This window comes from Rhagoletis zephyria, unplaced genomic scaffold, assembly GCF_001687245.7.
Source record: "Rhagoletis zephyria isolate East Lansing unplaced genomic scaffold, Rhagoletis_zephyria_1.1 Rzeph_scaffold_00079, whole genome shotgun sequence".
In the NCBI taxonomy this organism is placed as follows: domain Eukaryota; kingdom Metazoa; phylum Arthropoda; class Insecta; order Diptera; family Tephritidae; genus Rhagoletis; species Rhagoletis zephyria.
The window spans coordinates 547235-570247 of record NW_016157163.1 but is presented as its reverse complement, the minus strand read 5'-3'; the positions used below and the strand labels follow the sequence as shown (position 1 = coordinate 570247).

The 23013-nt window shown below is 36.8% G+C and overlaps 1 protein-coding gene across 4 annotated transcripts; it reads right to left on the bottom strand.

Moving 5' to 3' along the window:
• Positions 1-244: 244 nt before the first annotated feature.
• LOC108373279 (ankyrin repeat and SAM domain-containing protein 1A) lies at positions 245-22066 on the bottom strand. Of its 4 annotated transcripts, none has more exons than XM_017629152.1 (15): positions 21823-22066; positions 21395-21745; positions 12598-13020; positions 11875-12529; positions 11389-11809; positions 9029-9108; positions 8600-8968; positions 8336-8528; positions 7079-8258; positions 4891-5135; positions 4540-4830; positions 4191-4347; positions 2935-3132; positions 1718-1849; positions 245-763 (listed from the first exon to the last, which is right to left on the bottom strand). In XM_017629152.1, exons 3-15 carry the CDS (start codon positions 12937-12939, stop codon positions 605-607), a joined length of 4422 nt encoding a protein of 1473 aa, XP_017484641.1. In that variant the 5' UTR covers positions 12940-13020; positions 21395-21745; positions 21823-22066; the 3' UTR covers positions 245-604. The 4 variants fall into 4 exon arrangements, with proteins under 4 accessions (XP_017484641.1, XP_017484650.1, XP_017484634.1 ...); XM_017629161.1 differs by having other exon boundaries at positions 21395-21827; positions 21942-22066; XM_017629145.1 differs by having other exon boundaries at positions 21399-22066.
• Between the last annotated feature and the right edge of the window lie 947 nt (positions 22067-23013).

The following is a 23013-nucleotide window of genomic DNA, read 5'->3' as shown; positions in this document are numbered from 1 at the left end:
CATACTGATATTAGTAAAAATTTGATCCATATAGCATACAATTCATTGGTGTATATTTTTAGTTTGTTTTATAAATTCAGCCATTTTATGAAAAAAAAGCATGACCAATGCAAATGCAATACATACTTTTGATGTTGGAACGGAAATGTGTATTCAGCTAAAATCGTTTATATGTAAAAAAATAAAAATAAAATTGCATTTAAAATTTTAACACTAAATTACAAGCATTAAAAACAATGCAAAATTTGCTAAAAGCTTTAATAAATAAAATTAAAATTTATTAAAATGCCTTTCACTTAAGTATTTAAAGCTTTAAAATGTGAATTAAGAATTCTTTGCATGCTCCTTTTTTATTTTTGGTTTTGAACAACACTTTTTCATTGTAATAAATACTATGTAATTTCTGCACTATAACATTGTTTTACTTAATTCTATATTTCAGAATTTTGCTAAATAGCGATTATGAAGATTTAATTTGTGCTGTTGCTTTTTTGTTTATATAATTTTTTTTTTACACACAACTTTCGTTTGAGCTAAATAATTTAACATCTTTTGTTTTTGTTGTTATTATTTTTTTATTTTATGCCTGTTTTGGCCTTTTCATTTATTCAGCTGTCACTGCTTCACCGCTGCTGGGTCCACTTAGTAGCGAGTTGCCGCTCAAGGCTGCTGCCGAGGTTTGTGTAATGCCATCACGTAAAGCCAGCTGGTAGGCAACCTCAAAGGCTTGGCCAAGCGTCAGTATGATATCGGTAGCCAAGTCCTGTATGGGAAGAAATTCATGAAATTGTTTTTGGGATTGTTTATTGAAATTTGATAGGAAAAAAAAATCGGCGACCGAAAATAATTTTTTATTTTTTCTATCAAGACTAAACGAAAAATTTGGATTTTTATTTTTTCAGTCAAATTTAATCGTTATTTTGCGATGTTTTTTTGCGATTAACCGTTTAAACCGTTTTAATTGAGACTGCGTGTTTATGATTGTTCAAATCTTTTATAATCTAAAAAATTAAATCTAAAATAAACGGTTCTCAAATGATTGAAAAACTAAAAACCAAAAGTATTGACCAAAAATTTATCGAAAAAGTAAGAATAATAAAAAAAGGCTATTTTCAATCGAAAAAATAAAAATCATAGAGTAACAGCAATTTGAAAAAAGTTTAGAAAAGTATTACATTTTTAGTGGAGTTATTCCAAAACAGCTTTTCGCATTTTCCTATATAAAAAAAGGTATGAGTACCAGTACCGAAATTATCCTGAACTAGCCCAAAATTAGCCCTAAACTAGTCGCGAAATGGTTCTGAACAGGTCCCAAACTAGTTCCGAAATGTAGCTGAAATAGTCCCGAAATGGCCCTGAACTAGGCCCGCAATGATCCAAAATTCGTCTCGAAATGGTTCTAAAATTGTCGTGAACTAGCTTCGAAATGGTCGTGAACATGCACCGCAACGGTTCTAAAATGATCCCGAAATAATCCTGAACTGGTCCCAAAATGGACTTTAAATAGCAGTGAACTAGAAGAGAAATGTTCATTTGTATACACAAGAAGACAGATAAAATTTGTTTGCTTTGTTAATGCAAATTTTACCCATACCGAGAGCTAACACAAAAATTAACTAAAATTTACAAGTTTTACATTTCTAGGGTTAAATTAGTATTAAAAAAAAAAAAAATTCCAAAGAACGAGGTAAGCTCTTGATTTGAGCTTTGTACTTACCGTACTCTCCACACTGAAAACATGGCAGTAGTGTATATCCAGCTCCTTGGTGATGTAAGCAAAATGTCTTAAATCATCAGAGTCCTGACAGGCGCAGTTGATATTCTGGATTTCATGTTCACAAATTGTGTGCTAAAATATACGAGAATAGTATGCAAAATAACAGTACAGTACAATACCTCGAGTTTCCACCCTATATATATGGTTTGATAAGAAAATTCGGAGCAAAATTTCCTCGCCTATTTAAACCTGGACCTCGCAGAGATGAACTTTTGAACTTACTATTCATACTGATACCTCATTAGCCCTTGGTTTTCTCTTGTCTCATCTAAATGGCATCACATTCGACTGGAATCACATAAGCAGCAGCGATCGTTTGTCTGAATGCCTTATTTGTGCGAGTGCCCCTTCAGTCAAGAGTGTCTTGTAAGATGCTTGTGAAAATTCTTAATTTCTCCTTAAGGAGACTGACTATCCCCAGTAAGAATTTTGCTTGGCGTAGTTCTATTTAGTACCGCTAGTGCTGTTTCCTCGCTTTTCTCTTTTGATTTTTGAGCTTCATTGATCGTATTTGAACCCATTGCAAAATTACGGCTCAGGATCAATCGCAGTTGTCAAGGGAATTTCAAGGGAATTAGACGGAACCTTCTGCCTGAAATATGCTTAGGTAATTTACCATTGACACAGATATCCTAGCTCTTGGGCCATAGACGTGGGAGCTGGCATTCTAATTTCTCCATGCTTCTGGCTGGGATGAGTTTTCTTCTCACACTACTCTCTCTAACAAAAAGGAGCACTAAAAGCAGCTGGCAGAGTAAACCAAGGGCATATTTGCCGAAATTCGGAAATGTAAGCAGAGCAGGGAAGCCCAAAGAACCTCAAACTAGCGTCTTCCCAAAGCAGGCCTTAAGCACCTCAGAAGTACAGATTTTTAAAAAGCGCAAACCTTAATGCATACAGGCCGATGGTCTTCAGTGAAGGCCGTAAAGACCACTGGGCTTTGGAAATAGTTTGGAAATAGTGAACCGGAAGCACTCCGAGGCGAAAAGTTGGGAGCGAAAGATGTGTTGACTAGAATTTTTATCGACAATGATTTCAGCTCCACTTACAAACATACATACCTATGTAAAGATATATCCGAGTACGTATTTACTTAAGAGGTTCATATTTCTACATTCCTATGTGAACATTTATAATTCTTATAAGTACTTACTCACCTTACTATTGACATCAATAAACTCCACGCCTAAATGCGATATAGCTAAGCAAACTTGCGCTGGTTTTTTCTTATACAAATTGCCAGAGCGATTGTTTTTTTTCTGCTGTTCGGCAGTGTCATCACGTTTGAGTTTTTGTATCGATTTACGTGTCGATTCGGTGCCACGTAACTCCTTCACAACCGTTGAGCCCAGGTACTGTAAGAAATTAAAAATCAAACTCAGACGAGTTCCCTTTCTAACAGGTCAATTCTAGCAACTTTTTTTTAACAATAAAAACTAAAAGGACATTAAAAAAAAAATTATTAGAAAAAAAAAATAAACAAATAGAAATGAGTTATAAAAATTAAATGATATAAAAAATACTTATATTCAAAACAAGATCTAAAAATTAACAGACAAGGAAATTTAAAAAAATAAACAAAATCTAAAAAATTAATATTTTCTTTTCAAAGTAATAAAAATTAAAAGAAATATTATTAAAATAAGATAAAAAAAATAGATGATATAAAAAAATTTTCTTTTTGGAAAAAAATTGAGGAACATCCCAACAATTAACTAAAATTATAAAAAGGTATATTTCTTTTTAAAATAATATAATGTAAAAATTAAAAGAATAGTAAATTGACAAAAGACAAAACCTATATTAAAAAAAGAAAAGAATAAAAGAAGTTACCAAAAATTAAACAAAAAAATTAAATATTTTCCTTTTTCCAAAAATAAAATCTAAAAATTATAAGCAAAATAAAAAAGTTAAAAAATTAAAAGAAAAAGATTTTTTCCTTTTTAAAATAATATATCACTAGCTTAGATTGAAAAGATGCTAAGTCCATTTTAATAATTTTACAAGAGACGAAAATTTTTAATAGCCATTTTCTTTAAGTATTTTGGGAAACTGTGAACTTTTTGCGTGCTTAAAGCTAAGTAAACTCCATACGAATCAGGAGGACTCGATGCTAATTAAAAAAAATTTCGTGTTCATTTTGAGACTATCGATTTTTCTGTGCCTCTTTTGGACTTAACAAATTTATCTTTCATTGAATATATTTAAACGGGAAGAAATAAAATAAGCACGTTAATCCTCTTGGAAACAATACATTTTTGATTGCTTTCCATGTCAAATTATGAGTTTTTATAAAAAATTGGCTTAGAACATCTTTCAACTCTAAGAAATTAAAAGAAAATTCTAAGAAATTAAGGAAGAAAAATAAATACATAGGTTCCTAAATAAATATAACAGTTCGAGATATACTCACATAAACTTCGTATTTGATTTGCTCGTTGAGTAAAACATTCGCCGAATGTCGCCATTTTGTGCGTAAATTTGCTGGTAGTCCCAGCAGTAGTTCGGATGGTGCACGTATTTGTAACTGTTGTTGCTGTGGTTTTTCAGTTGGCGGTTGCGGAGCGGGCCTAATGGGAGATTGATAGGAGAGATAAAGAGATTCGAAAAGTTAGACCTTTTAAAAAACTTAATGGGGTGATTCACTAAGTCTTGTCAAACCCTTGGACGGTGTACGGATTGCAAGCTTTCCCATTGGGAAACCGGATCATACATGCAATCCGTGCAAGGTTTTTGCAATACTTATCAAAACCCACTCTTACCGATTTTTTCTATAACCCGTAATTGATGTTCTTTGCTGTGGCTGCGCATGCTGTGCCGGTTTCGGTTGTTGTGGCTCTTTGTTGCCACATTCGCCATTCGCCGGTGGTTCTAATTTCGTTATTTCGTGGTTATCAGTCTCACCACTTTTATTTGGCTCACGTATTTGCCTTATATAGGCTACCGATTGTAGTATGCGTCGCCGATGCCCCAACTTATTGATCTCCAAAACAGTCTGCAACTCAACATCCCAAACGCCGCATACACTATCGATGGTGTTGTATAAATGTTTGCTAAATAGTGGAGGAAATGTAATGTTTTTGAAATCTTAGATGTATGTGAGGACGTAGTACCTGAAAGATTCGATGTATTCAGGCAGGCTTATACTTTGCAGCCATTCACTTAACGTTGCCACACCTTTTTTCTCTGCTCCTGCATCGCCATTCTTAATGGCCTTAGTATCTCTTGTGTTATTTGTTGCAATAATTTGTGGTTGAAACTCTACTTTGGGCAGTGTTCGTACAAATGAAATCAATTTATTTGCATCTGGTGTTGGCAGATCCATGAGTTGGGTGTCGCTTGGCTCAAAAACGCCATTCTGAAAACGAAAGATTTTTATTTTGAAGCGGTAACATTCTATGAGTATTTCTTTCCTTAGACTTCGTCTACCAAAATTGAACGGATTTTCTTTTCTAGACAAGTTTGTAGTTTCAAATGAATTTTCGTAAGCTTCGGTCACCTTAAAAATATTAAGTACGAAACCGGATGTGAGGGTGAGTATTCTGTCAGGGTTAGGGCTATATGACCATCAACTTCAGGGCTTGAAGAGGGATCAGGGTGACGTTTATATCAAAGACCGGCAAAAGATCTCACATATCTCCCTGGGATTTCATATCAATGTGCCTAAAACCCTGGAGAAACTGATTGACCGAATTTATCGAGATCGCCTGTCAGGAGCCGAGCATGCAACCTTGAATAGTAGGAAGGTCAAGACCACCAAAGACTTCACTGTACTTTTAATCATTTCTTTATGGGATCAATGATCAGATTACTTCCCTAAGTCGAAACCGACCTATTTAAGCTTATTCATCGCATGCCCTGTAACAGAGATGATTTGGATTGCGGTGGCAACTGACCTCTAAGAGAAATCGCGACTGCCAAGTGATTGTCTTCGTGGATGACGTTGCACTTTTAGCTAGATGTATATTTCTGAATACCCTTTATGATTTGATTCAAGGGTACTTGAACCCGGTGACTAAGCATTTCATTGGCGATTTCTGATAGAGTTAAGTAAGTATCCGGGATTGGTTCTAGATGAGAAACTGTTGTGGAAGCCTAATAAAGAGCAAAGAGGACGTCAGTGGGTATTTACTGTTGTAGGGGAGCAATAGTTAAGGCTTCTTGGCTTCTTGGAAGCCACTATAGAGGACTACACTAGTCCGAAAACTGTAGAAGAAGTCGCTTTAATTAGAATCAATAAATCGCTGGGTAAGGGCTGTGGTCAAACTTAGAAGCGCGGAGTTCTCTTGGAAAGTATTCTTGGAAATTTCGACTATATCTCTATCAACATGGATGCCTGCGTTTCTAGAGTGGCACTTGAAAGAGGCACAAATCAACTTTTACATGGATGGGTCGAAGCTTGGTGGAACGGTTGGTGTAGACTTATTTTGCAAGAAGCTCTCTATTAATTTCAAATTTAGGCTTCCGGATTCCAACATTCGATATCGCAAGACATAGCAAGTTCGCCTAATAACACGGAACTTCTTGTTACATGCCTTTCATACTGCAAGATTTGGCGAAGCGATTGCATATCATTGCAGTATTTTCCAGACAAGGATAGCCGAAATTAGCTGCTCAAATGCGTGAAGTCCGAAAAGGATATAAAGATCTACTCTGACAGTCAAGCGACAATCAGGGACCTTCGCTCGCTCACGGTGTCATCGGTGTCAGGTAATGCCTGACTTCGCTTTCGGTTGCACTAATTACTTTCTAGTTGAACGTATATAGGTCTCGCAGGAAACTGCGCCGCGGATGGCCATGGAACGTACCCACTAGTCGTATTTACCGATAAAAGAAAGGAAGAGGGGGTGGTGGTATCTTTGGTAACTTATGGACTGCCATTAGACAGTTGGGCCTTGTCCCTGCTTAGCGAATGCTAGTAGGAAATAAGGACATATGCAAAGGCACGTTTTTTCTGGACGATGACCGACCTCACGCAGTCAAGGGATCTTCTTGAGCACTGAAAAATCGCAGTTCTTCATCCTGCCCGATGGGTTTTCATGTGGTGAGACTTATTATTGTACCGAATCCCCGCCCTCCTAGCTACATAGAGGAAAATAAGTTGGTGACAACACAACACTTTTTCTTCAGCTGGCCTGATTTTTCGAGGCTACGGTTTTAGCATCGGAACTGACATCTGCCTTTTTTTTTATTTCTTTCCCTGCACAAGGAATTTTTCTTTAGCTTAGCAGTTACCGTTTGTCGTGGTATTTCTGAGAACCGATGAACCTTCCTTTTCTTGTTCACTCAACACAAACTTACCAAAAACTTGAAGTTGTCATAGCCATTTTCGAAGAGCATGCGTTCCAAATGCAGCAATCCGGCATTCCTTAGCCGCACTGCTAACTCTCGTCGTTCCATGGGCTCAATAGTTTCATCGAACTCCAGCTCGATGTCATTTGTTGGTGTCAAAGTGGAATTTAATATGCCGCTACCGAAGGATTCGATAATCTCTGAGATCTTCTTACGCGCCTCTTCAGCATTAAAAGGACTCAGTATACCACTGCTTTGGGTGGTGGCTGCAGTAATTGTCGATAGAGCGGCATCGATATCGTCATTGTCATTACCGTTGTTGTTAGCGCCGTTTTTAGCATTATCGCCATCATTGTCATTTCCGTTTACATTCTCTCCCTCCAAGCAGATACTTACGCTTTGACTTAAGCGACTAGTATTATCCGCCACCTTTTCTGTCTCATCACAACCCGCTTGAGCGGCTGATACTTTGTTATCTTTAGCGCCTATCGGCAAAGGTTTGAGCATTTTGGTACAATCAGGTAAAATGGGTTTGGTCGGTATAGGTGGTCGGGTTCGTTGTTGCTTTTGTTGTTGTTCATCTTCCGTAGCCGAGGCGGATACACGACGCGCAGACGGTGGTGGTATACCGAGCTTATGATTGCCCATAGTACGCTTTTCATGTCGTAAATTAACACTCGAACCCTTGAAAAGGCCCGCAAAGGGTGCATCGCCGACAAATTCCTCAACACAATCGGTGGATATGCTTTGATCTGAAAGTGAAACGCTGGAGCTAAGCGAACCCGAGGAACCCCGTATGCCAGCGCCACTGCGTCGCGCATTAGACATTGTTGTTGTCGGTGAGGCATTGGCGCTTTGTTTAGGCGATAGGCTGCCAACGGGGTAATCGAAAGTGGGTGTGGGTATTAGCGCAGTTTGCCAATTTTTGGCGGGCGAGGTGCTTGAATCGATCATGCTTTTACTATGTTTTTGCTGTTGTTGTTGTTGTTGTTGCAGTTGCATAAGCGCCGAGCGTCGCTTATACTCCATGCTGAGCGGGCGTATGCGCTCATGTATGGTGCGTTCGGCATGACTGGAAGAGGGTGGTGGATGATCGGGTGTTGGCGGTTGCTGATAGTTGGTCGGGCTTAGCGGCGTCTGCGGTTTGACACCATTCTTGTTCTCCTTGGTGTCGCTGATGCTAAGAGAACTGAAAGAGTAACAGAAGTGGAAACGTACATAAGTGAGTCCTATCCATCCTTCATTATCGAGTTACTCGCTACTTACCAACTATTGCGATTCCTCTTCAGCTTCCGATTTGGATTATACGACTTCAATGTCGGATTCTCGCAATTTATAATATCGGTGCTTACGTCACGTGACTTGTTCAATGGCCGCTTCATTGAGTTTGAGGTAGCAACGCCATCTGCGGAATCAGCAGGCTCTTCGCTGCTATAATTCATGCGCTCCAACATATCATCTAAATGATGAAGTCGATCCAGCAAATATAAAGCCATTAACAATTTTAGAACAATAATAAAAATCACTTACTTGAACTCGATGTCAGCAGTGCTCCCGTCGCCGAGCGTGCACTCTCTCTGCTACTCGCATATAAGCGATCACCTCTCTGTCGATCACGCAACTGTGTCGTCTCATCGAAACTCATGCCACCCACACTGCCATGACTTTGATGTCTGCCGCTATGAGGAATCTCTGTCGATGGGCTATGATGTTGCTGACGCATGCGCGCAGATTGCTGTTGTTGGTGTTGCTGATGATTTGGTGAGGTGTAACTAAATTGCTGCCCTGAGTGGGTAGGTGAAACGGATAGATTGCGTCGCGGTGGTTTTTTGGGTGGCGCGCCGGGTGCAAAAGTACTCATATGCATGGGATTGTTGGCGGTTAAAGCCACTATGCCGCCTAATAGAACAGCAGAATTATAAAAAAAAGAAAGAGGAATTAGCAAAATGTCGCACTTACCCGTTGAAGATCGTGAACGTGGTGACACCGAAACTGGCTCAAAACTACTCATCGACGATGATGGACTCACACCCATTTCACTACACACAAACGTCAAGTGCACGAAGTGAAGTGTGTGGTAAAGTAGTGAAAGGTGTTAAAAGATTTGTAAAAAATAAGTAAATGTGATATATTTAAATTTTATAAAATATTAAGTATTTTTGTGAAATTTTTCGTCCATTTACAATTTAGTTTTATGGACTTATTGAAGCAGATTCACATGCAAGAAATTTTCGTGCCGGTGATATGTATGGATTTTTTTGGTATGATGCTAATAAATGAAAATTAATAAAATACTTCGTCGAACCAAAGATATTGATAGTCTTCAAGAGAAGTAAACTGAAAAAAAAAGTTTCTCCAGGTGTAATTTCCTCGTAGAAAGAAATAGGGAAGAGACAGAACAATTGAATTGCACTACCATCTGTACCACTGGGTCCAAAATCATTCCAACTACTTTACTTTGCTAGAATCTTCCAGATGGAACTATGTACTAAGAATTAAGAAGACGTGTAGAATTAACCGTTTTTCGAAGAGGGAACAATGTTTATTTGAGAAATCAAGATTTATGTCTTCCATACTTCTTGATTGGCGCATACAACCTTGGCAGACTTAAGCCGGGTTTCCTCGCTCCTAAAAATGGAGGGACTTATAGTTGTATGCCGGATCCGAACGGCGGGGTTTTGACGCTTTAAAGCGTGAATAAGCGTTGGGGAATTTTATGAAAATATACACCTCTCGAAGAAAGCCTTCAGACTAGCGGGAGGGAGGAAATGGCTGGGCTTTGGTGTACGATGCCTAATCAATACAATCACATATTGACAAGTTTTAACTATTTATTTAAATTTTTTTTTATAAAAATAAAGCGTCTTCTAAAAACAATAACAAAGTTTCATCAAATTTTCGAGCTTTTTAATTCGATTTCGTAGAAATATTTTGAGTTTGAAGTAACCGGGACTTACCGTTGTTTATGACAATTTTTTTTCTTGTTGAAGGTGTTGCTTATTGTGGCATTGTGCTACTATGAAAGCACGGCCGAGTAACCATAGTCAATTTATGTACAGTAGTCGAAAAAATTATAGCCGCACCAAATTTTGACAAGTTTTAAAATATTATTTTTGTTGTAATTTAATTTTGGTTAGCTTTTATAGTTCATTCTTTAACAACATCCGTATAAATACAAGTTAAGAAAACACAGCCTTCTTTATCACGATCACAAAAAATAATTTGTTGAAATTTTTCAATAGAAGATTGCTGTATTGAACTATTGTCCCAATTTTTTTTGATTTTGTACCAATAGCCCAATATAAAAATGTAAAAATTTGGACAAATGTACCAATCGAGTGACACTGCTTTAAGAACTTATGCAAATAACAAAAAAATAAAATAATTTTTTTTTTTAAATTTCGAGTTTTTTAACTAGATTCTGAGTATGTAATTTTGTAGTGCATTGAATTTTATAGAACTTTTAAAAAAGCTCGAATTTTGTACGAAAGTTTGTTGTTTTTTTTTAATATTGTTGTTTTTGTAATACTGTACTCTGTTTGGCTAGAAGTTTGAATGAATTCATGCAGTCCTCTAATACATAGATAGAGGAGTTATATTTATTTATAAAAAATCATATCTGAATAATTAGTGGTATGGAGGATATGCCTTATAAAGCCCGATCTAGATGATTTTCACTGCTGTGCATGATCAGCATGTGCACTGTTATATCGCAAAAACTTGTATCTGAACAATCAGCACTGATCTTGGTGATTTGCTCAGTGGTCTTTGTATGATGGTATACAAATTATTGATGCATTATAAAAATACACGCGCTTACCAAATTTCAGTCGGATATCTCAAACACTGAGGGACTAGATTGCGTACAAACAGACGGACATTTAATCATTTGATCATTTAAGTTTACATTTTACGAGGTACATCTCTTCTTCTTCCTCTTCTGGTAGAACCATCGGACCAAAATTATGAAACATGAAAAGCTATTATGTTCATAAAGGTATGCATGTTTTTATTCATAACAAATAGAATTAATTAATTTTTTATTTTTTTTTTGTTAAAAATGTACATTAACGTGTGTGGGTGTAAAAATATGTGTGCTATGCAATGAACATGCAATTCGGTGCAAAACAATGAATGAAGCAAAAAAAGATATATTGAATTATTATTTAATATAATATCACAGCAAAATAATTGTATAAAGTATTATAGAAAAATAATGCATTAAATATAACACGATCCATCAAACATGCACACAAACAATTACAAAATTAAAGTTACATAGTGTAAGCGAATATCTTAAAATAAATCTATTAACATACTTCTGTGAGTTATTGGAGGTGCTGTGGACTGGCGAGTTCACTTCGTAGTAGCCACCGCCGCGTCCGCCGATGCCATAATGGTCAGGCTGAAGACCGCTATCCAGTGATTTGCCACCATTGAAATTTGTGCCATAGCGATGTTTACTGTTATTACCACCACTACTACTACTATTACCACCACCAGCACTGCCACCATTTCCGCCGCCACCACCACTATTGCCGGTGTAGGTGGAAGACTGTTGCAGTGAATGTGCGTGATTAAGTAAATGATTGTTCGAATTGAAGTGATAGTGATTGTTGTGTTGCTGTTTCTGATAGTGACTGAGACTGCTGCTTTGACGCTGTGGTGGCGGCGGTGGGTGCTGATGACGGAATACCACCACCTCATCATTATCGTCCACATCCATTTGATTGCGGAAGTCTGAAAGTGGTTGTGAGAAAGGATTTCAGAGAGATGTGTCTGCGATTTTAGCCAATTGCACTCACTATTTATGACTGCAATAATATGCTTGGTCACATGCGGTGGAAATTCTTTTAGTATATCCAAAGCGGTGCGTCCCTCCGCATCGGTTGCATTCAAATCTATGCCTGCTCTAAGCAGCGTACGCACCACCGACTCCTTGCCGCACAATGCCGCTTCGTGCAGCGCCGTGCCGGATGGCGTAAGCAGATTAACGCTAACACCAGCAGCCAATAGCACCTCAACAACGTTCTTATGCCCATTTCGACTGGCCACATGGAGGCAGGTGTGCGGGAAAATGTTTCGCGTTGGCGTCGCTGGCGAGGAGGTGATCGATGGCGATGAAGGCGAAGGCGTCGAAACTGAGCCAGAGTGTGGCAGTGGCGATGAATGGCGTGACTTTGGACGTTGCTGTCCCACAACACCACCACCACCACCACCACCGCCACTGTTGGACACACCCTCAATCGCTGCTACGCTGTAGTGCGCGATGAGTTCGGGGTGCGCACGTATCAGCATCTGTACCGCCTGCAGTCGACCATATTGCGCTGCCAAGTCGAGAGGCGTTTCGCCGCGTGAATTGCGCATATTTGGATCGGCATTGTGTGCCAACAACACCGCCAGTGCGCCCGTGTGACCGTGCTGCGCGGCGCAGTGTAATGGCGTCTCATTCTCGATGGTCTGTAGAGAAGAGAGAAAGTGCTTCAGAAAACATCTACTCACGCATTTGTATATACGTTTGTACTCACTTGCAAATTTGGCTGCGCCGGCTTGTATGGATGGCTCAGCAGCATTTTCACTATTTCCTGATGACCTGCCCAAGCAGCTAAATGTAGTGGCGATGAGCCGCGTGAATCCGGTAAATTCGGCGAAGCTTCATTGTTCAGCAGCAATCGCACTATATCGCTGTGGCCATTCAGGCAGGCGTGATGCAGCGCTGAGTAGCCGCCGCTGTCTTGTATATTGACGCCGGGTCCACGACGCAAGCTGGCCAATGGACCGGCGCGTTTGGCGCGTTGATTGAGCACCTTTTCGATGTAGCTGATGTTGCCATTGCGCGCGGCGTCCAGAAATTCTTGGTCCTTACCCATAATGACTAGTAACTACTAAGTTGATGTGCGTGTGTTGATTGTTGATGTTGCAGTGCGAAAGTTAGTAAATAGGCTTCAAACCTGAAAGTAAAGATAAAACAATTAGTTGGATTAGCAAGTTTAAACCAATGATTGACGAGATACCAACATTAGTTCTGATAACTATTGGTACGGATAAAACCCAAGACTTCCTACCGCGCGTAAAACGTATGTATGTATTCGCAATTTTCGGAATGTAATTGGAAACAGACGTTGTTAAGAAACCTTCAAAGTTGCATATCCAAGGCCGCCTAATACGGAAATTATTTTTACAATTTTCCTTACGATCCGCATCAGTCAAAATGGGCATTATCTCTCTTGAAACGAGTTAAATGGAAGGAACAAGTGCAGCATTACCGCACTTGGGATGAATAACTGGCGCAAATCCGCAAAGAAGAGAGGCCAACTGGCGAAGCTTTCTCATCTCGGCCCAAACCGAAAGCCGGTTTTAGTAGCCTTCTCACAAATTGGGGGCCTCTTGCTTACTACCGCCAGAGCTATCGTGCTTGCTTGATCCACCTCTGTGGGGAAGGCGCACATCACTTACGATTGAACCATGATATGAACTAAAAAATACAGAAGCTCCACCCGTCTGGTTAGGGCGTACGGCTGGACACAAAAACTGCAGCTCTGAAAGTTTATTCCACAGCTATGAAAGGTTTCAATTGCATATCTTTTGGCATCGTAAGACACAGAATTGAAGTTGGGGTTTTCGTATTACCCTCCCTCTTCTATCGCGTCAGGGAAATGTGTAACCATTATCTTTCTCTTTTCGTCAGTAGAGCCTCAACCCTTATCTGCGCGTAGGAGGTATCAGACCTCTTGAGGGAACTCTGATCATTTCTGTGCAGTTTCACCAGCCTAGCTATTTGACTCAAGTTATCAATACCACGGCAGTATTCTCGAAAGGAAGCCCTTTTCGAAGAACGAATTAGGTGCATATAATTCCATTTCATTTCTAAATGCATATGTAAATATACAATTCTACTTATACACCGTTGCATACATATATTCCTAAAAATTTAGTGCCCGTTTTCGCTGTAGCATAATTTAAGAATCACCTAAAACTCTTGTCGGCAATCAATTAATTGCATGCAACTCCCTAAATATTAATTCATTATAGAATATTTGTTTTTAGGGTGTGTCTATAGGCTTCCCTTGTGGATAATAAAGGCTGTCTGCAACGCAGAAGGCGCCAAGAGAATATGTAATTAACCCATTAGGCGGACGAAAATAAATATGATTGCAGAACAAAACTATAACACAGCATAGGTGAATATGTATGTATGTATGTATATCACACTCTTTGTGGCATTGATGAAGCGATGAGTGTTTAATAAAAATAAAAGTTTGCGTGCCACAAAGTAACTAAATATTTAACATACCGAAAGACATAAATATGTAGATTTTAGGAACAAACAAATACACAAAAAACTCGACCAAAAATAATAAAGTGGCACGCGTGAATTTTTTTTTATGGCATTTTGAAGTACATGTGTGTAGGAGTATGTGTATGTCCGAAAAATGTTTACATTTGATGTTGCTCTGTTTTTGTAGGCGTGCTATTGTAAATAAGTTCACTTTATTAACAACTCAACAACTCAGAAATGTTTATTTAAGTGAAGTGTGGAGAAAGGTAAACCTACTTATGTGTTTATTATACAAACATACATATATGTATATACATACCTCCACTAGGGTGCCTCCCAAAAAAAAAAAAATTGCGAGTTTTCTTCCGGAATTATAAAGTGTATTATATTGAAATACTTCCGCCAAAGTATTTCTGAAACCTATTGAGTCCTTCTAAACATCAAGAACATAAATTCAGAGGCCATAACAGAGTCCTTGAGGGGACTGGAGGGTGGACGATTCTCTGAAGTAGTTTATAAAGGCAGATGCTCTTGTGCAGGTTGATCACAGTAAAAGTCGGTGAGATCTCGCGTCAATTCGGAGAAAGAGGAACTTGTCCTCTTTACGAGAAGATACAAGAAACCACCACTGACTCCGCCGAAACAAAATTGACGTCTTATAAGCTTTACGAATATAGCAAAATTCATAGGCATCATCCTCGATAGAAAACTGAGCTGGAAGAAGAACATACTCCAGCGTTATGAGAAGGCGTCCGTAGCCCTATATTCGTGCAAGAGGTAAAAAGTGGGAGTTGAGCTCGACTTACACAGCTGTGTTTAGATCGATTCTCCTTTAGTATGCAGGGGCGCCTTGGTTAAGGCTTCTAACCTGAATCGACTCATCAAAGTCCAGGAAATTAGTACGATCTGCATCAGTGGAGAAATCATCTGTCACATGATCTGGTGGGTAAGCAGATATCATCTCTTGCTATGGAAATGGGGATTACAGTGTAAAATAAAGTTAATTATAGAGAAAAGGATATAAATAGACACGTCTGGGAACTACTTTGGGATTTTACCGATTTTCGGGATTTATCGAAATAATAATCGATATTTTTAACGGTTTTGTTGTCGAAATTTTTATCGTTTTTTCTATAGATATTTTCGGAACTTATCGATATAATAGTCGATTTTGTAATCGATATTTTTAACGATTTTGTGATCGATATTTTTTATCGATATTTTTACTGGTTTTGTTATCGATATTTTTATTGAACGTGCTATCGATATTTGTTATCATTATTTTTATCGATTTTGTTATAGATAGTTTTATCGATTTTGTTATCGATATTGATATCGATATTTTATCGACTTTGTTTTCGATTATTTATCCATTTTGTTATCGATATTTTTATCGATTTTGTTATCGATATTTTTATCAATTTTGTTGTCGATATTTTTATCGATTTTCTAATCGATTTTGCTACCAATATTGTTTACGATTTTGTTATCGATGATTTTGGATGTTACTATCGAGTTTTTTATTGATAGAGTATAAAGAAAAAATGACGGTAAAGAAAAACAGAATAACATTAATGTAATTAGGACAAATAGGGGTAGTGGTATAGATCTAGATAGAAAAAAGACAAAAAATATAACCTTAAGCAAAAGCAGATGTACATATGTATGTATGTATGTAGTTATGTACATTTATTGGTTATGAGACAAACTAGATAAATAACGTAAGTTTCACTTTTAAGCTTACGCTTTTGTATCACTGAAACTAATTTCATTTATAAAAACTGAATTTTTTTAAATATTTCCAAATTGGTATAGCTCACGCAAATCGTATTATTTTCCGAAATATTTTGGTGGAAGTCCTAAAATAAAATACATTTTATAATCTGGATAGAAAAATAGTACCGATTTTTTTATAGATAGTGATGTACCCTAATATAAAAATATTCAGCTAAATTCATATATGTATATATGTAGCTGAAAATCTGTACGTATATACATATCTGTGTGTATGTATTTAAGTGGACTATTGTATATATGAAGTACTTTAAACCTATACACACAAACTTAGTAAGCCTACAACCGATACGACGATTAAGATCATATAAAAATAATAACATCAGCACACCTTTAGATCAGTTGCTTTTTCCATCAAAAAGGATTTCTGCCAACGTAGCGTACAATAAGGCGCTTAAGTTACATATATGCATAATACAAGCATACTTATAGGGAACATACACATAACGTAGTGTGGATATATGCACATATTTGTCGTGCGTACAACCTGCGCAAACATACTCAAATCAAGCAGAAGGTAGGTTAGGTGTTCTTTGATAAAAAAAAAGGAAACTGCAACTAAAGCAGAAACAACCATTTAAAAGACAACAAAAAACACATGAGCTAGGCTAACAAATGCGAGGCATCATCAATGGGACAACTCCCAAAAATGTGCTACGACAACACACGACAGACAATGGGACACGAGCCAACATATAAAAGTGACAACATGATTTTCTACGCTACGCTAGAATCAAGTGGACATTTGCACGAACAATTTCGCTAGCGCGGCGGTGGTGGCTCTGGCGGTATTGAACGTCAAAGGTGGCATACAACAAGGCGCGCGAGTGTTAAAGCAAATGAGGGAGAGAGAGAGCCATGAATAAAGTAAAAACAAAAATGCTATCAACTGCGCGCATGTAGCGTCAAAAGAGACTGAGAGTATAGAGTTGCAAACTGTATTCGTGTGTACAGATGGCGCTGTGCATGTTTTGATAAGAATAATCATTCAGAAGACACGACGGAATGGACAAATAGCCGAATAGTCAGTCATCTATTCTGCTAGCCATTCAGTTAGCGTAAATGTCAGTCAAACAGCTTGTCAGACTGGTAAATAGATAGTTGCATAAAAAATGGAGTAGGCAAATAACTGTAGCATACTTTGCAGCGTTGTTTGTTTTGCTTGCAGACGGGCAGGCAGCCAAACTGACTGGCCAGGCTACTGACGACGATGAGGATTGCGTCGAAGCGCAGTCAAGCAGCTGCTTGTTTAAATACTTATTTACATACTACACACACACACACACACACACACAATATATATATACAGACACTCGTATGCAAGCCAATGTCCTGTGACGACGAAGGCGAAAACATGCAATGGACGGTAATTTTGATTTATTAGACACGAACAACTAATGGTTTTGTAATTTGAGCGCAAATAATTTGATGTCATAAAATATTTAGTGACATGAAATTACTCGAAAATGTGCGCAACGTATAACCACAAAATTTGACATCGGTTGTGGCGAATCTACTTACATACATATAGATTTAAATATAGATAGTAAAGTTGAGAAACGGCGTGAAAACCGCATTCGGATGCGGAAAAACATTGTTCGAACTGGGTCAAAGGATATTGACCTAGAGTGTGGAGGTATACAAACGCATTCACATATACACACACATACACTCAGCATCACAGAGTCACAGAGTCACACGCAAATAGCTACAGCTCTCTGTTTATCAAGAAAAGAAAAGAAAAGCATCCATAAAATTTGCAAATTGGAGAAAACAACATTTTTTGCCGATATTTGGGTAGAATTTTCCGGAAAATTCCCGGAATGATAATAAAATGCCATTGGCGACAGTTGATGCATGAAAGGCTTTTCCGGGGAAGGAATAATTTAAAATATAATAGGATAAAAGGGCTGGGCCCAGAATGCAATGAAACAATATTTGCCAGAATGTAGATAATGGAAAATAATAAAACTTAGACAAATTGTTGAAATGGGCCGAGGGCGTAGCCAGGAGCAAAGGTTAATATACCAAAAAAAAAGTAAATTTGGAGAAGTGAAACCTATGTTACATATGTATCTAGTTTGTCTCATAACCAATATATGTAGGTATGTACATAAGGGTGGTCCAAAAATGCATGTGGAAAAGTAAAGTCGGAATTTTCATGCTCTCACCCCCTAGGATTGTTCTATACCGAAAAAAATATACCCGTATTTTTTTGTTTTGAAATCAAAAAATATTTAGAGAACGCTCAAAGCGCTTAACGTTTTCCACGTATTTTATATGGGAAAAAGATCACTTCGCGTAGAAATGGTATAGAATTCTCGAAAATCCTTATTTTGCGATTGGAAAATTCCGCTTTTCCTTCAAGATAATAATTTTAATTTGGGTATTGTTTATTTAACTATTTTTTCATTTTATCTATATTTTATTTGTCCGCCAAAACTCCCACAAAATGTGAGAAATTGCAATGCGGGGATAAATAAAACCCCTATAGTATTAAAAAATGGTTAATAAAAAACAATTGGGTACTGTTATTGGAAGTCTTCTGAAGTGAACCACAGTTTTCAGATCGAAAAATTTTGATTTTCAAGAATTCCATACCGTTTCTTCGAAAATACACGGACAACTTTGAGCGCTTTGAGCGACCTCAAAATATTTATTGAATTAAAAATTATAAAATAGGGGTATATTTTTTCGATACATAAAAATCCTAGGGGGTGAGAGCATTATATTTACGATTTTACTTATTTTGTACCATCCTAATGTAAATACATATGCATACATAGGCTAGTTAATATAATCTTATAGGCTTAAGGTTATATTTTTATCTGTTTTCTATATTTATCCCTACCTCTACCCTTTTCGTTATAATATCGATAAAAATATCGACAACATAATCGATAAAATATCGATAACAAAATCGATAAAATATAGATGACATAATTGGTAAAATACCGATAGCTAAATGGGGAAAAATATTGATAACATAATCGGTAAAATATCGAAAAAACGGTAACAAAATGGATAAAAATACCGATATCAAAATCGATAAAAAATCAACAAAAGTATCGATAACGAAATCGACAAAAGTATCGATAACAAACCCGATTATTATATCGAAAACAGCATTGATAATTATGTTCGTAAATATATCAATAACAATATCGATAAATATGTTCATAAATACATGTACCAAAAACATCGTTTTTTATATCGATAAAAATATCAATAAAAATATCGACTATTACATCGATAAAAATAAATACACATATCGATAACGAAATCGATTTTTTTGTCGATAACAATATCGATAAATATAACGAAAGTTCTAAATAGTCCCGAGAGCACCGAAATAGTCTTGAAAATCCTAACTAGTCCCGAGAATCCCGAAAATATTCGTTACCTATATGTATATTAATCTTTCTTCGTCTATCTTCATATTTAATTTTACCGGTAGCCCCATCATCATCTCTTTCTTAATATTTATCTTTATTTTTAGATTTATGTTTATTATTTTCTTCATCTAGATTCTTTGCTCTTTGCCTTTTGCCTTAAGTCCTATTTATTAAAATTTCATTTGAACGTAGCACGTTGATAGGAGAAAAGGTGCCATGCAGAGTAGTACGCATCTTTCCAAGCTACCCTACAGCCAATTCCGACGCGCGAGGTAGCTAATCCGGGCAGCTGTCTCTTCCTGGCGACGCCCTTGGAGTAATGGGCCGACTTCTTGTCAAGCGGTAGGTCAGGAAACGATTTATTTTAGAACAGACTTGAGCATTTTTTGCCTATACTAAAGCAGCTCAGCTTTTAACAATTGTTTTCTGGTGATGCGTTCGTTATCAACGCACCCAGTAGGATTTATTTGATAAGTATGACGATCAGAAGTAAACCGAAATGCGGCACTCTTATTGGTCGGAATCTTCATTCTACTATGTAGTCTCTGGTTCTAATGCAATGTTTAATTCTGAATTTGACCTCTTCCATTTCGTTCCCTGGCAACTCACTTTGACCTGTTTTATAGCAATTTTTAGAAGTATTTTCAAATCGGTCCAGCTCATGTAAATCTTCATATTTTCCCCAAATATTATAGCGGAAGTCTTAAAATATGACATGTTTTATAATTCCGTTGAAAAAAGCGCAACTTTTTTTTGTGCAGCACCCTAGCCTACATAAATGAAATCTTCTATACTTTCTACTTCTATACATAGATGCTTTTTTTGGTATCTTAAAGGCATTAAGAGATAGCAACTGTAACCGAGTATTTTTCGCACTGGGCATATAAAGGTCAAACCTTATATTGCCTGGTACTTTAATTATTCAATTGCCTGAATTTGTTTTTGTTGTTTAGTACTTGCAAATTTTTATGCAAATAACTGCAAAACCTCGCTACTCTGGCTCACTCAATGTGCTACAAAAACAATCAAACCGCTATTTGCATACCTCAAACTAATTAGAAATAGAAATATGAACAAAACAAATGTATGTACTTACGTTTTATGTACATATGTACATTAGGGTGGTCCAGAATTTGTTTCCCAGTTGCCTCCCAGAAAATAAGGAGACTCGTTGTTTTGAGCTTCGAAGTTTTCGAGACATTTCGCATGGGGAAAAGACAATTTTTTTTTAGAATTTCTATAGCACCGCTCAAAACTAATTTGTTTTGATTGAATACGAATATTTCTCTGCAGTGATTTTCAAAACCTGAAGGTATGATGCATATTAAAAGTTAAAGTTTTACCAACTACTTTTTCAAAACCGATAATTTTATTTTTTTTTTTTATAAAAACGTTGTTATTTTATGAATTTGTAAGCGCTTAAGCACATCTCGCGCGTTATTTAAAAATAGTTAGTACAATTTTAAGGTTAAATATGCAACATAATTTTATTTTTTTGAAGATTTATGAAGGAAAATATACTTATTCCACCAAAAAATATTTATTTTTAACGATTCTACAGCAATCCAAAGAAAAAATTTATTTTTTATTATATATTGCCCGATTTAAAAAGAAAAAATACGGGTTACCTTATTTTCGATATTTTTCGTTCTTGGGGAGACTGCAAGAAAATTTCAAAAAAAAAGCTGATCTTAATGTGAATTTTCGGACGACCCTAATTTACTGACTATACATCCATAAATTCTATGCGTACACATATATGTACTAGCTTAAATAACTAACTAAATATTACTTATTCTATTAGTGATTTGAATGTCGCAGCTAAACGACTTTCGCAAATAACTTTTCTAGGCCAACCTACCATTTAAGGCTGCGCTTGAAATTCCTTTTCCTCGCTTTTGTTATAACGTAGTATATACTTGGCAGTTATCGGTTCAGCCCTGCTACGCCTGGCTTAGCTACTAGCTGGTGACTTGTGGCTCGTGTTGGTGGCTGATGGCTTCGCTGGCTGGCTTTAAAAGGCGTGTTCCCGTTTTCGTTTCACTTTCTGGCACATACACATTTTTTGCTTATACTACTCCAGAGAATCCAAGCGCAACAAAAACAACAACAGTTACAATAAGTTGCAAGCGCTTTAGCTTCGTCGTTGTTGCCGTCGTCGTCGTCGTTGCTGCCACCCAAAAGTGTATCCCAACAGCAAGTAGGCAGCTAGGAAAGATTTTCTTCAAGTACTTCAATTCCAAACGCGCACCCAAACACATGCATACATACTCATGTATACACACATACGCTTACGAAGAAAGAAATCACAAATTATTCAAGCTTTTGTTTGCTCTATAGCCGATTTGGACTTCAATTAATTCAATTGAAATCATTAATTTAATTCACGTTTTTTACATTGTACATATCATTCAATTATTGCATTTTTTATTCACTTTTCCCCCATTATCATTGCAGCAATTCACATTTATCTAATGAGTAATTTTATTTGCTTGCACATTTCTTGATATTCTTATAACACAACGCAACGCTTCTTGAAACTGACTGAATCTTGATTGCTCCACTGGAGTCTCTGGCTGCCCCAGCTTGGCGTGTCAGTGAGTGAATGAGCGAGCAAATGAGTAAATATCTACACGGTTAAGTGATTGAGTATCTCAGCGGCGCAGCGCCACGGTGCGTTCTATGAGATACTATATATGTACATATGTATTCATATGCACAAATCCCCAAACATACCCTGCAGAAAAAAATATCAATTGATTAAAATAATTAACTTCTAGTTAAATAACCAAGTTTTAAGGTTCGATAAATAACCAAGTTTTAAGGGTTGGCTTTCCATTACATCGGTTTTTGGGTGTTTTCACAAAACTATCACGAATTTTGTCATGAAACTTAGCCTGGATGTTAAGAATCGTATATATTTACATTATTTATTACTCTTTTCACTTTATTAGTATTTAACTCATTTTTTGTTAAATTCTTTGCAGTTTCACCAGGAAATTTTCATATAAAAAGAGCACTTAACACTTATATTTTGATAAATATACGTCTTTGCAATGTTCATGTGTATTTTGTATACATTAAATGTATTTTATTTCATTTTTTAACAATATAAAACGCGTTTAACAATTTCATTACTTTTCTTCAACAAAGTAAATAAGCAAACAAATCAAAATGGCTGTAATGGTGAATAGAAAGGTGCTACCAGATGTTCGAAAATTAAATAGCTACACTAAAATGAAGGGATATTTAACAATAAACTTCTGTTTCATAATAATCTCGATAAAATTAGGGAATAAATGAGTATGTCTGCGGCGCTTTAAAAAATCAAAACTTCGTTAAATAATGAACATTTTTAATAAAAAAGCGGGTGATTTTATGTAAATCAGTTTTTTATAAAAATAAATACTTCTATAAATAATGAACATTTTTTATAAAAAATCGCGCCTACGACGTTTTTTATAAAAATCGATAAT

Coding starts and splice junctions, on each gene's coding strand:
- LOC108373279 (XM_017629145.1), bottom strand. CDS start 12,939: ATGGGTAAGGACCAAGAATTTCTGGACGCCGCGCGCAATGGCAACATC. Junction 11,810..11,874: donor TATTATTGCAGTCATAAATA/GTGAGTGCAATT, acceptor AACCACTTTCAG/ACTTCCGCAATCAAATGGAT. Junction 8,259..8,335: donor AAGAGGAATCGCAATAGTTG/GTAAGTAGCGAG, acceptor TTACTCTTTCAG/TTCTCTTAGCATCAGCGACA.